The following is a 13785-nucleotide window of genomic DNA, read 5'->3' on the forward strand; positions in this document are numbered from 1 at the left end:
GGCCCCATATCCAGGTAGGAAGGTTTCCTTGGAGTTTTATCATTGCTGGTGAGTGATTTCCCAGCACTTCCCCATTCTTGGGCACAAGCCCTCGCTCACCATCTGCTCCTAATTCTGAAAAGCTACATTAAATATCTGCTCAGCTCTTTTTAATACCCACCTGCACGACACCACCGGAGCTCTTCTCTCCCAGCCCTGTTATCCTCTAACCCTGGATCTCCTATTCCCGAGTCCCTGACCAAGGCAGAGCTTCCCCGAAGGGATGCAGCAGCCCCCGGGTCGGCTCCAGGAGGAAGCAGCCGGTTACTGATTATTCTCTCTGTTAAACACGGCAGCTTTATTTACGCTGTTTTCCAGGTTGCAGACGTGCGTGTGCTTGAAATGCAGACGGTGACCTGGCGCGGTGGTTGGACTGGTTGTACTGGAACCGCCGAGCTCTGCGCCACGTCCCGGCAGCCGCGGGGGCCGCCGGCTCCGCTCCTGGCCGGGAGATGCCGGCGGGTCACACCCTCCCACCGGGAGCCTGCGGAAATGCCTCCCGAGTGGCTGGTTTTCCTCCTTTTTCCCACTTGCATGGCAGGTTCCCAGCCTGCAGCCCCGGCAGGGACTCTCTAAATTGGGGTGTAGAAACTCAGACATGATGAAGAGAGATACCAGTATGGACCAGTGTGTGTGTGGGCTGGGCTGGGAATTGGGATCTGAGGGAGCCCATCATGGAGTGGGCTGGGATGGACTCTTATCCTGGGGGCAAAGCTGGGGCTCTGCCATGTTCCATTATATATAACGTATTTATATATATATAGTATTTCTGGTGCTAATTAGCTGGTAATTCTCTCTCTAATCATAGAATCCCAGAATGGTTTCGGTTGGAAGGGACCTTAAATCTCATCCAGTTCCACTCCCTGCCATGGACAGGGACACCTTCCACTGTCCCAAGTTGCTCCGAGCCCCATCCAACCTGGCCTTGGACACTTCCAGGGATGGGGCAGCCACAGCTTCTCTGGGTAACCTGTGCCAGGGCCTCACCACCCTCTTCCTATTCCTTCCTATGTAATCTAGATCTAAATAGATATTCTAATCCTAATCTAGATAGACATCCTTCCTCAACACCCTCTTCCAATTTCTTCCTATCTAATCTAGATCTATCCCTTGTCCTATCACTCTGTGACCTTGTAATATAATAATATCATAAAATATATACGTGCAGTCTGGTGGCTCTGCTGACCTGACTCCCAGGGATGGGCTTTCCCTCTGTCAGGACAAGCCATCCGGCTGCAGGTATCCAGGAGCAGCGTGTCCCCCAGAGCAGTGCTTTTGGCTCACTGTTGGAAAGGTTTGGAGGAATCCTGGGGTATGGCCGGGCTTTCAGTGGTGACTTTATAATACATGCTGAGCACTTCTGAGCAGGAAAAAGCAAGGAAAACTGCCAGTGAGCCATTTCTGCCTCCAAGGCAGGGTAATGTGAGCCCCTGGCACCTCTGCACGTACCAGGGCATCAGATGCCCTTCTGAAAGGCCCTTTTGTTACCTGCTGGTGGGTCCAGTGGGGCTTCAGTTACCCCCTTGGCATTCCTGTGCTCTGTATCCTGCATATCTGGCTGGATAAACACCCTGGAGAGGTCCCAGCCTGCCCTGGACTGGGCAAGGAGTGTTTGCAAGGGGAGGAGTTGAGCTGCCATAGATAAATCCCCACACTGGGATGGCTGCTGGAGCTGGAAAGGCGAGACCAAGAGATGGATGTGAAGTGTGTGGAGGGAAGGGCAGGTGCCTTAGCAGCCATCCAAGGGGGCTGAGCAAGCCCCTCCCACCTTGATCCTGCTCCACTGCCACTGAAAAGCCCATTTCTGGCCAAAATTCAGCTTTGTGGAGTGGGAACCTGAGGAGCCAAGTTATGAATGTCCCCTCTGTGCTCACAGTCTCCAGGGCCTCTCTGCAGGGGGGTGACCTGGCTCAGAGCTCTCCCTGTGCTGGATCAGGGGCAGTCAGTGTGTGAAGTCCGTGTTCCCCCTGCTTTCTTATAGAGAAAATAATTCCCTGATATGTCTCCTGACTGACAGAGCTGCTTGGGATGACGGGTCCGTGTTTGACACAGGAAGGTGGGGCAGGAGAGGAGGAAATTTGCCTGAAGTGGGGTGAATTTGCCTGAGCCGGTGGCCAAGCGGGAAAATGCAAAACAATCCGTACGAGTTAAAAAAAAATAAATATGCAGCTACGCTTAATAACTATTTCTTTTTATAGAACAACTCTGGGAATTGCTCTTTGATTAGAGGAGGAAGGTATCGCTGCCGTGCGCCAGGGCAGGTGAGTCAGTGGAAAATACCGTCGGCTTCACGAGGGGCTGTGCTGGGAGGGAGGGATGCAGGGAAGCAGGGGGGGTTTCCCAAGAGTCCTGAACACCGGTGGCCCCGAGGCAGGGCTGTGCCACGCTGAGTCACGCCAGGAGATGTGACAAGTTTCTGTTGGGTTCGTGATGGCTTTTGCCTTTGCAAGGACTTGCAGGGCTTAAGGGACAGGAAAAACTGCAGAGTCATCTCTGACAGAATTTGAGTCCTTGGTGGTGTTTATTATGATGGCTGGGTGTGAGAAGGGCCTGGAAAAATGCATCACAGTTGTTGTTGGGATGGCATCCGGGGAGAGGTGACACTGGACACGGCATTAGTTGCAACAGGTTTTGCCAAAGCTCAGGTCTGGTCCCTGCAGTTCAGTCTGGAAACCATGGGACTGTCTGGCTATGAGGACAAGGCACATGGCCAGTAGCCATGGTGAGGGCCATGCCAGGAATGGCTCTTCCTGGCAAGCAGGTGGTTAACTGCGAGTGTTTGTAGAGGGCAGCAGACTGATAAAAAGCACTTTCCAGGCTCCCTAGGAGCACAGGCTTTGTGAGGATGTCAGCTTTGCCTTGGTGAATGGAGTGATGAGCCTGAGCAGTTGGGTTCCTCAAAACAGGACTTCTGCACACAGAATTGGGAACTGATAGAGGAAAGGCTCCACACAAGCTGGTTTCATAATGCAGATGCCTCACAAGCTGGGTTTTAAACTACAGATTGAAAACTAAAACTTCAGTTAGATGTTGGAAAGAAATCCTTCCCTGTGAGGGTGGTAAAGCCCTGACACAGGTTGCCCAGAGAAGCTGTGGCTGCCCCATCTCTGGAAGTGTCCAAGGCCGGGTTGGACAGGGTTTGGGGCAACCTGGGCTAGTGGGAGGTGTCCCTGTCCAAGGCAGGGGGTGACACTGGATGGGCTTTAAGGTTCCTTTCCAACCAAACCATTTTGGGGGTCTATTAAACTAGAGATGGGGGCTGTGATGTTTAGAGCAGGGGCTGCACGGTGCTGCGAGGAGGTGACCCGATCGGCATCCCCAGCTGGGACAGCCACCCGGTTTGGGGGGGATGTCTCCCCGATGGTTTGGAGGGGTCTCCCCGATGGTTTGGAGGGGTCTCCCCGATGGTTTGGAGGGGGGTGTCTCCCCGATGGTTTGGAAGGGTCTCCCCAATGGTTTGCGGGTCTCTGCGCTGGTTTGAGAGGGTCTCCTCGCTGCTGCCCCCTCCGCTGTCCCGGTTTCCCGGAACAGAGCCCGGGGAGCGGCGGGGCCGGTCCCGGGAAGCGCCGCCCCGGGAGGGCCGGGCCGGGAGGGCGGAGCGGCCCCGCACGGACCCTCCGCAGCCGCCGCCGCCGGGGAGGTACGTGGGGCTGGGGGGAGCCGGGAACCGACGGGACCCCCCTGGGCCGAGCAGGGCCGGGACCGCCGGGCTGGGACCCACGGGAGCGCTGGGAGCCGGGAACGGGGCGGGCTGGGCTCGGCCCCGCCGGGAACGGGGACCGGGAGAGGGACCGGGCGGGTGTCGGAGTCGCGGGCTGGGCTGGGGTAACCTCCGAAGTGCGGGGAACACCGGCAGAGAGGGGGAAACACGCCACAAAGCAGGAGCAAACCCCCCCCCCGAAAGCGGGGGAAATCAGCCCCGAAGCGGGGGCTGGGCACTGGAGGGGTCGGAGCGCCGGGGTTTGGGGAGCAGCGGTGCCTTGGGGTCACCCCTTGGGGACACGTGGGCTTGGGGCACCTTCCTCGGCCCTTGTGAGCATCGGGGTGGCCGCGCCGAGCGTGGGGGGAGGAGTGGCTGCCGTTTTGGGACGGATCAGCTGGCACTTCAGGGAAGGATCGGTTTGGGAAGGATCAGCAGCAGGGACGGTGCCAGGTGACCCCCACGCCAAACCCGCCGGTGCCCCGCAGCCGGGTCCCATGGGTGGCAGCTCAGCAGGAGTGTCACGGATCACGAGCCCACGGCTCGGGTACGTCCGTCCCCGGGAAGGTGCAGGGACCGTGGGTGAGCCAGGAAAGCAAACAAAGCCAAGGAGAAGGAGACCTGCGCAGGGCAGGTCGGGGCTGGGCGCCGGTCAGTGGGGGCTCTGCTCTTCCTGTCATGACATTCCTGCTGAAGAAAGAGCGGCCTGGAGGCTTTGAGGGTTCAGCAGACCCACAGGTGTCTCACAAGTGGTTGTCTGCTGACGCTGGTATTTGATTTTTGGAGGTGACGGGGTGGGGGCGAGCGTTGCTGTCTAGCTGGGTTTGTTGGGAAATGTGGATGTGGGAGCAGAAACCAGCAGTTCCAGGAGTGTGTCCCATGGGAGACGGGCTGCCCTCGCCTCTGCATAGAGGGTGAAGCTGCACCAAGAGGTGTGGTCCTGGCTTTCCAGCTTAGAGCTCTCTGGAGCAGACCTTGGCCACTGCCTGATGGGATGTGGCCACAACACATCCCTCTACAGCACATCCGAGCATCCTGCAGCCGTCCACAGCCCTGGGTATCTTGGCATGACAGCCAGAAAGGGAAACCTCCCAGGTGTCAGTGAGGAGCATGTGGGTGTGGGGCTGGTGAACCCAGCCCTGGACTGAGGTGACTCGGAAGTATGTGACATGCCTTTGATTTTAGCTGTGTAATTACACGGGTGGGAAAACCCTTAGGAAGGCAAGTGCCTGGGGAAGGAGGAATGTTTGGCCACGGGTGCCCCGAAGAGAGCTGAGTGTCGGTGTTCGGCGCCGTGGCGGTGCCATGAGGAGATGCCAGGGGGCCAGGGCTGGGCAGGGCTGTCTGCCTGCACTCCAGCAGGAGTCTGGGAGGAGGGATCCCTCCGGCAGCCCAGGTGTGTGTCTGTCTCCCAGTGCTGCTCCACACTTTTCCTGTTCCCTGTGTATTTAAGAGGCAGAAACTGGTGTCGAGGCTCCACGGAAGCAACTGAATATCCTTGTATGAGCAGTGCAGGTGGCATGTAGTGACACAATTCCCAGAAAACCTCCATCCCTATCAAAATACCTGTGCCCACGTTGCGGAACACTCCTGCTTTGTGCCTGGCTGCTCTGTGTCCCTTGGCTGCCCGGCCAGCTCCGTGTGCCCTGGCATCACCTCTCACTCCCTTCCTGCCTCGTGGGCTCCTTAGCCATCCACAGTAGGTTTTCTTTGTGGGTCACACTTGTTGGAGAACCTTTTGAAAAAGCATGGGGAGAGGTGATGCTGCGTTGGGGTAAAAGGTGTTGCTGAAAATCCAGTGTGAGGATGAGGAGGGCGGTGCTGGTGAGGCCGATGGCAGTGTGATGTGTCAGGTTAGTGGCTTTCAGCAAGGGGAGATAAGGCTCCAGGGGCTGCTGTGGTGTCACAGGAGCTGCTTAGAGCACTCCAGGAGGGCTATGAGGAAGTGGGAATGCTGGGTTTGGCTTCGGAGGGCATCAAAAGGGCAGGTGGATAATGTCTCTGAGTGCTGGAAGGCTCTGGAGGAGAGTGTGTTATCTGGGTGTTCTCTGGCATGGAGATGGGGAGAGGTCCTAGAACAAAAAACAGGGGGGAGGCTGTGGAGGAGTGGCTTTATCTCAGAGGAAACAGCAGATTAGGAGAATTTAAAAAAGAAATAAATCCAAGCTCAGAAGTGCACAGTGGCGCCCAAAGGAAAGCGGGAAGGAGAAAGAGTCAAAGTGCTGGGATTTTCCCAGGCAGGCGTGCTTTCCCAGGCCTAGGCACACAGGGAATTCAGCTCCCCGGAGAGAGGTGAGCACCTCAAACCTCCATCCCTGGTTTAGCAGAGCCGGGCCTGGAAGCCTTAGGCTGGCACTTGGTCCCGGTGTGAGCCTGGCTCGGGAAAAGCCAGGGGACACTGTTCACACCATGGCTGGGACACAGTGAGGGCTCGCTGACCTGCTGTGAGTGGTGCCAGCACGGCCTCGGTGCCCGCAGCAGCACATTGTCCCCAGGAATAAATGGCAACGTCCTGAAACACAAACGTAAAAGGACTCTCTGTCCCTGTCCATTACCGCTTTCCAGCAGGCGCCGCTCGGATGGATATAATGGAATTATGGGGAGAAAAGAGTCTGGGAGGCAGTTTCTTATATCTCAGTGGCAAAGGTCAAGGCAATGGCTGCTGCAGAGTCATGATTACAGCTCAGGAGTAGGGCTACTGTGGCTTGTGTGAGCCCTGCCACTTCAGAAACCCTTGGCAATTCCCGGAGTTCCGAAGGATGCAGCACAGGGAGGTGCATATGGCTTGGGAATGGTGTCGTGGACATGGGGTGTTTTGTGTGCCCTGTCACTGTGGAGGCCACGGCCAGCCGGGTGGATTGCAGCATCCTGAGCCCGGGAATGGGCTTTCCCGTGACGCCCTTGTTTTGCAGGAAGTGGCAGAGTCAGGGCCCCCCTCCCGGCTCCCTCTGGAGTGGGAGAGGGGGAGAGCCTTGGGCAGGGTTTGAGGAAAGCACCCGCTGCTCTCCCAGCGCTGACCGCGAGGTGCAGCCGAGGAGGGGTTGTTAAAAATGAAACGTAAGGAAAAAAGAGGGTTAAATAGCTCTTAAATGTCTGCAGGGAATGTCGGGAGTGATGGATGTGGATGCATTCTTTTGTGCTCTAAGCAGGAAGTGTAAGCAAAATGTGGAGAAGCCCTGATGGTCTGCACGGGGCTGCCCCTCTAGGTTTCTATTCCCTGATGGGATGCCCTAAAATGGGCTGGAATTTATCCAAAAGATCAGAAATTGGCTAAATCAGCAATGATGCTGCTTTTCCTGGCTCTACTGGATTTCTCTGGGTATTCCTCACATTCCTTGGGCTGCATCGGGCAAGAAACATCCCTTTTCCTGGGACAGGTGTAACAGGGGCATCAAGAAGGGCCAAACAAAAAAAGAGAAACTGTGGCAGGGGCTTGGAACAAGATGCTCTTTAAGGTTCCTTCCAACCCAAACTGTTCTGGGATCCTGTGAAAATATCATCCATGTCCTGAGTGTCGTTTTTCCAACCCCACATGGACTTTTGTGCTCCTGGTGGGTTGGGCCCTTGTGTAATGAGGGCCACTGCAGGAACGAGCTCCTGAGGATGTGTCAAGGTCAGCAATTAGCAGGGAAGGGGGTTAATGAGCAGGTTGTCTGGGTGGAAGCATGAGGAAGAAGGTAGAGCCTTGTAATCTAACAGAGAGGAGACTCTGGGATCCTTGGATAGTTAGAGAATGGGTTTATTTATTTTTTTTTTAATTTCCAAACAATTAGTTTTGGTTTTTATGAGCAGTGCTGGGGTTGCACCCTGGTTTTGACAGGCAGCTCTGAGGGGATGTGTTGCTCCATGGAGGTGTGTTGGGAGCCATGTGTTGCTCCGATGACTCCTCGTGAGCGAAGGAAGCCCTGGAGCTCATCCCATGTCACTCTGTCGGGGTTTGACCTGTTCTCTGAACTGCAGACTCATCTCTTGTGATCCCGTGACAAAGGGGTTGCTGCTGGAGCGTGAGCAGGAAGGTGATGTCATGGGAGGGGAAAAATCCAAAGGTTGTGGAGGGCAGAGGAGTGTGGGTGCTGCCGTGGGCAGCGGAGGGTGTCGGGCTTCCTTGTCAGTCAGCCAGTGGGGCTGGCATTTCTCTGGGAGCACTGGGATATGGGGCATGATCTAGGGCTGACCCCGTTGGGTGGGTCTGTCTCCCATGGAAGGGAAGGTGCTCCCTGCTGCCGCTCCACCTGGGTGCCTGTGCCAAAGCCTTCCGGGCACATCCAGGCGTGGTGGCATGTGGTGCTGAGAACAGGCTTATCCCGAGCCCTCCCATGCCCAATTAACACTTGGAAACGTCCCAAGAAAAGTCAGGAAGCATCCCTGGGCTCTGGCAGCCTGCAGGATTTGGGGAGAGGTGCGGGAAGCCCAGAGGAGCTGTGGATGCCCCGCTGGCTTTGAAAGTACCCCGGTGGAGTTTAATGATTTGGAGATCCTGGTGTAAATCATTGCCAGGGCAGGGCACAGGAGTGTGGGGGACGAGATGGAGGGGGTCTGGCTGCAGGGAGGATCCCATGCTGTGGGCAGAGGGAAGGGGAAGGGGGCTGGAGCATTCAGGTACTGCTTGCCCACCTGCTGGGGACAAACTTTTTAGCAGGGCCTGTTGTGAAAGGACAAGGGGAGATGGTTTTAAAGTAAAAGAGGGTTGATTTAGATTGGATATTACGAAGAAATTCTTCCCTGTGAGGGTGGGGAGGCCCTGGCACAGGTTGACCAGAGAAGCTGTGGCTGCCCCATCCCTGGAAGTGTCCAAGGCCAGGCTGGATGGGGCTTGGAGCAACCTGGGCTAGTGGAAGGTGTCCCTGGCCATGGCAGGGGGTGGAACTGGATGAGCTTTAAAGTTCCTTCCCACCCAAAACATTCTGTGACTGAGGGATGAGCATCCAGACAGCTCTGGGGATGCTGGACCCGAGATAGAGGCAGCAGTAGCTCCCTTCTCCAGCTGTGATGTCAGGGCAGCAGGATAGCTGTTGGATCAGAGATAGAAGCAGCTCTGGAAAGCCAGGAGAGCAGCTAATTCAATGGAGATACAGACTGGAATAGCAAGTCTTCTGTTTTAATCTGATTGCTGGGCTGCAGGGTAGCACTGTGAGGCATCTGTGGAAAACTTCCAGGCACAGAGGTGACGTAGGAGCTGAAATCCTGCCACTTCCAGGACTGAGGTGCCTGAGGGAAGCCGCAGAGATTGTGAACAGGCACAGAGGTTTAGACACCATGGGTCAATGCGAGCAGCCCTGTGTGTGTTCTCTGCCCACCGTGGGTGCAGCACAATTTTCCTGCCCCAAGGCCATCACAGCAGTTCTCAAGTGAACTCCTGGCTGGCCAATGTGTTTGTGATGAGGATGGGTGTGTTCATGATGAGGATGGGAGCTCGTTTGGATCAACAGGTAAGGAGAAAACCCCACAGGGCACAAATGGAGAATGAAACCTTTGTGTGGGAGGGCAGAAGCCAGTGCTGGGACCACCAGTCACAGTGTAAGGGCTTGGGTGGGAGGATGGCTCTTGGAATGCTGGTGAGGACATTTCAGATGCAGAGTTTTCCACATCTTCAGCAGCTGTTCACTAGGGTGGAATTAAAGCTGGGATCAGGGGATGCTCTCCCTGAGGAGCACACAGGGCAGCAGCCTGGGGCTGGGCACAGTGCTGAGCTGTGCCATGGGGAACAACGGGCTTGCCCCATCCTGCCTCCCAGCAACTCCCTTTGGGCAGAGCTCAGCAGCTCGTGTGTGTCCCATAACCCAGGACAAACCACAGGAGCCAAGACTCTGCCCTGCCTGGACCCACACGGGTCTGGGGATGTGTCCAAAGGGGCTGGGACACCCCTCTGGGAGTATCCCCAGCCATGCTGGGCACAAGCAGTGAGCAGGGAAGTTTCTCTCCAGATTCCTCCTCTCTGGGCTTGTGTGTGTGTCTTTTCCTGCTGGAGCTGCTCTGTTTTCTGGGAGTGCTGCTCCATTCTGGCCCTTGACCCTGCAAACTGGGCGTGCACTCAAGCTAAACAAGCAAACATGCAGCTTTTGAGCCAGAAGCTTGAGCTGGAGGGTGTGTGTTGAGTGTGGATACAGCACCTACACCAGCACAGCCCAGGGCGACCTCGAGCCCAAACCAGCGTCCAGAAGCCAGGGAGGGAAGGAGGGATCCCTGGCATGGTCTTGGCACATCCATAAAGCTGCGAGGCTTTATGTGGATGTTCTGCTGTGAGGATCCAAGTTGTCACCCGTGGGTCACAGCACCCGAGGTCAGGGAAGTGAGCGGGCAGGAGATGTGGCTCCATGGGTTTATATTTAGAAAACGAGCACGTCTGGTCCTGGCAACTCAGAAAACATCCAGTGGAGGCAGTGGAGGGGGAGTTCCCACCCGTGGCTGGCTGGTTGGGAATGCCAGTGCTTGGACATTCCCATGGGATGCAGCCAGGGCACTCACCACCCGTGTGTGTGTGTTGCTGCAGGGAGGGTGAGCACCAGCCTGAAGTGAGCTCAGGGCCCTACAAGGGTTCACCATCCCGGCAGCAGTTGCTGGCAGCAGCTGGGGGAAGCCACAGGGTCGGGTTGGCTGGGAAAGAGGCAGTTCTGGTTTCTGTTCTCCAGGCAGGAAGGCATCACAGGGCAGGCAGCCAGCGCCGTGAGCAGCCCTGCTCCGTCCCAGTTGTAGGGAAAGGGAGAAGCTGTTCAGCTGGAGGTGCATTTCTGAGCATTTCCAGGTTGGTTTGCACTGACAAGGGCTGTTGAAGTTGATTTGGGTGGCCTTTTTTGGTGCTGTGAAGACGTCAGTTATCACACTCCTAAGGACGGGCAATCTAAGCCCTTAGCAAGCATCAGTAATTTGATTGTTTCCAAAGGTTGGTGATTATCACAGCTGAGGAAGTAGCAAAGGGCGGGGATGGGAATGGCCAGCAAGGATCCAGCTGCCTTGTTATATCCCAACCTGCTCTCCACAGGCACGGCAGGGTGAGATTTCCAGTGTTACATAAATGAAACAATATCATCGTGGCTACTATGGCTGCACAGACTTTACATTTTGCCATGGACTAAGCATCACATTCCTTCTCTTCCCAGAGCTCACATCCTGCCCGGGGAGGGCATGTTAGCAGGGCTGCAGCCCCCCTGCCCCGAGCCATGCTGTGAGGAGGGGACAGCCCGGCCATCCAGCAGCGGGAATGATGGCCCAGTCCCGGGCCAACGGCTCACACTACGCCCTGACAGCCATCGGGCTGGGGATGCTCGTCCTCGGCATCATCATGGCTGTCTGGAACCTCGTCCCGGGCTTCGGGCCCCCCGAAAAACCCGCCACCCCCGCTGGGAACAGCAGCAAACCCGACCGTGGCTCCGGGGGCATCCTGAAGAGCAAGACCTTCTCGGTGGCCTACGTGTTGGTGGGAGCAGGGCTGCTCCTGCTCCTGCTCTCCCTCTGCCTCAGCGTCCGGGACAAGAAGAGGCAGAGCGAGGAAATCGCCATCGCCCACGTGCAGCGCCACGTGTCTGTGGAGCCCTCGCAGCAGGAGGACAGGTGAGGTGTTCTGGGGAGAAAGGGAGCGGGAGCAGGGGTAGGAATGACACCAGGGGCTGTTGTTGCAGCTCAGTGAGGTCTGGATCAAGGAGAGGAAGGCTGGTGGCAGCGTGTGCTGAAATAAGCGAGCACGTGCTGTGGTTTGGGGTTCTGATGTGTCCTGGAGCTGGGAAAGGAATGACTCCAGCTGTATTTATGGAGCTGTGTAGGTGGAAGGGAGCCTTGTTGGTGTATAAAATGGGGTCTAGACAGAGCTGTGGCCAAGCCAGTGTTGCTGAGATGTGCCACTTGTGGCTGGGTTGGCACATGGGAGTGTGCTGAGAGGGAACACGGGGGTGGGTGATGGGTGACACAGAGAGCAGGCTCCTGCCACACGCTGGGAGAGGAGCCAGAGGTGCAGCAGGGGGGCTGTCTCACTGGGTGCAGCTGACGTGCCCAGCAGCCTTGGAGGCTGGCCATGGAGTTTAGACCTGGTGAAAGTCTGCAGGGCTCTGCTGTTTGCTCAGGGATCTGCATGGAGCAGAGCAAAGGCTGCTGCTGCTGTAGGGACAGGCTGGACAAACACTGGTGCAGTTCCCTGTGCAGAGGGAGGCAGGGAGGTGTTGGGACAATGTGGGATACAAGGGGGCAGGAGAGGATGATGGCTCTGCTGGCTGTTGTCAGGGTCTGCAGATCCACCCAGAAAACCAGTTTTCCCTATTAGATTGAAAAGATAACTTCATAATGCCAAAGAAATGGCAAATGATGATGTGCAAACCTGTGCATAGACAGTGACATAGTGCAGGGCTAAATCTCTTTGCAGAATCTCTTTATCTCAAGGTACCCAACCCAAAAGACATCAGAACAACAAAGGAAGATAGGTGATGTCCCTTTCAAATGTATTTTGACTGGTTTTTGAGAGAGGAGGAGAGAAATTGGTGTTTTTCTGAGGGAATAATTCACTGCTGGGCAATAGAAAAGAGATTTGTGGGCAGAGAAAGATGAGCATATGACATAAGGAAACAAAATGTGTCTGAACATAAGTGGGGTCATGAATTGTTCTGTCAAGCAAAAAGGGGCTGGTATATAATGCAGAAGGGCAAATAACTAGTTAAGCCTTTGAGGGTGGGGTGGTTTTATTCTTTCCTCTCCATGCCCTACCCACAGCAAAGCTGAAATGATGTTGTGCCCACAGCCTTAACTCTCTCCCCTCCAGTCAAGAAGAGGATGAAGATGTGTCCTCCCAGTACTACGTCCCCAGCTACGAGGAGGTGATGAACACGGGCTACTCAGAGCCCAGAGACTCGGACAGGAGCAACAGGCTGAGTGTCTCTCTGCCCTCCTACGAGTCTCTGACGGGGCTGGATGAGAGCAGCCAGGCTCCAGGAGCTGCAGGCACGGAGCCAGGCACGGAGAGACAGCCCAGCCGGCACAGCTCCCGCCTCAGCAAGCGCCTGAAGCCACTGAAGGTCCGGAGGATCAAGTCAGAGAAGCTGCACCTGAAGGACATCAGGCTAAACCTGGACCAGGGGAACAGCACTGTCCCTATCACGATAGAGCCCCTCACCCCTCCGCCCAAGTACGAGGAGATCCAGGACAAAGCGCCGGTGAGCCAGCAAATGCCTTAAAAGAAAAAAAAAAAAGGAGGGATCTGTGATGCTGCTGGGTTGAGGGTTTTTATAAACCCACCAGGCCAAGAGGGGCTTGGTCTGTGGGTGCAGAAGCAGCCAGGGCTCCCTGGAAGCTGCCATGTGGAGGATGTGATGGGTGTGGTAGCACTGCAGCACAAGGATGGGACACTTTTTCCCTGGGACTGGGTTTTACAAAAGACTGTGGGGAAAGAAGCCTGAATGCCACAGGTTCTGCTGCTCTGAAGTAAATGAAGGCTGGATGTACCAAAAGTGTCACTTACTGTGTTTGATACAAGACCACCCAATGCATCCTCTCACCTCCTCTGCCTCTCACCTCCAGCAAGACTTTTCCAAGCCACCAAACTGACACTGAAGAAGGATTTTTCCGAGTGGAAAAGCGAAATGTTCCCTTTTTTGGGGTGTCTTTTCTTTCTGAGGAAGGGAAAGCGCGTTGCCAGAGCAGCACCACGGCTTTCCCCCCCTCCCAGCTGGGTTGGGCTGGTGGCCCAGCGCCAGCCCTGACTCCTGCCAAGGTCTCTGCTGGCTGGTGGGAAGCAGCTGAAAGGGGCCCCGTGCTCCTTGGGTAGAGGATGGATTTCCTGCCTCAGTTGCTTTCCCTGTTGTGTTTTGTGCTCCGTTCGAGGCGAGTGGGTAACTCGGGGGGGTTGGGAGCTGCACCAGTGCCAGGGGTGCAGGGTGAAAACACTGCTGAGCATCCTGTGCGGGCAGACTGGGGCTGAATAAATGTTTTGTACGTTGTGTTTGTGTGTGTGTGTGTGTGCACTCGTGGGTGGTTGGTCCTTCCCAAGGTTTATAATCCGCCGGCTGTTGTAAGGCAGATGCTCCATGGGCATCCCAGCTCCATGGGCATCCCAGCTCCATGAGCAT

The 13785-nt window shown here is 56.0% G+C and overlaps 1 protein-coding gene across 5 annotated transcripts; it reads left to right on the top strand.

Annotated features, from left to right (window-relative positions):
- Positions 1-988: 988 nt before the first annotated feature.
- On the top strand, positions 989-13656 carry TMEM51 (transmembrane protein 51). Of its 5 annotated transcripts, XM_027658244.1 has the most exons (4): positions 989-1456; positions 2238-2300; positions 10837-11287; positions 12462-13656. In XM_027658244.1, the coding sequence occupies exons 3-4, from the start codon at positions 10938-10940 to the stop codon at positions 12892-12894; spliced, it is 783 nt and encodes a 260-aa protein (XP_027514045.1). In that variant the 5' UTR covers positions 989-1456; positions 2238-2300; positions 10837-10937; the 3' UTR covers positions 12895-13656. The 5 variants fall into 5 exon arrangements, with proteins under 5 accessions (XP_027514045.1, XP_027514044.1, XP_027514043.1 ...); XM_027658243.1 differs by having other exon boundaries at positions 989-2300; XM_027658242.1 differs by lacking the exons at positions 989-1456; positions 2238-2300 and adding an exon at positions 3627-3679.
- Positions 13657-13785: the final 129 nt, after the last annotated feature.

Source organism: Corapipo altera, unplaced genomic scaffold (genome assembly GCF_003945725.1).
Source record: "Corapipo altera isolate COAL_440 unplaced genomic scaffold, ASM394572v1 301, whole genome shotgun sequence".
NCBI lineage: Eukaryota > Metazoa > Chordata > Aves > Passeriformes > Pipridae > Corapipo > Corapipo altera.

What these genes read in the sequence shown, in the direction of transcription:
- TMEM51 (XM_027658243.1), top strand. Translation starts at nt 10,938, where the DNA reads ATGATGGCCCAGTCCCGGGCCAACGGCTCACACTACGCCCTGACAGCC. An exon ending in CCCTCGCAGCAGGAGGACAG is followed by an intron (nt 11,288 to 12,461) that starts GTGAGGTGTTCT and finishes TTGTGCCCACAG; the next exon opens with CCTTAACTCTCTCCCCTCCA.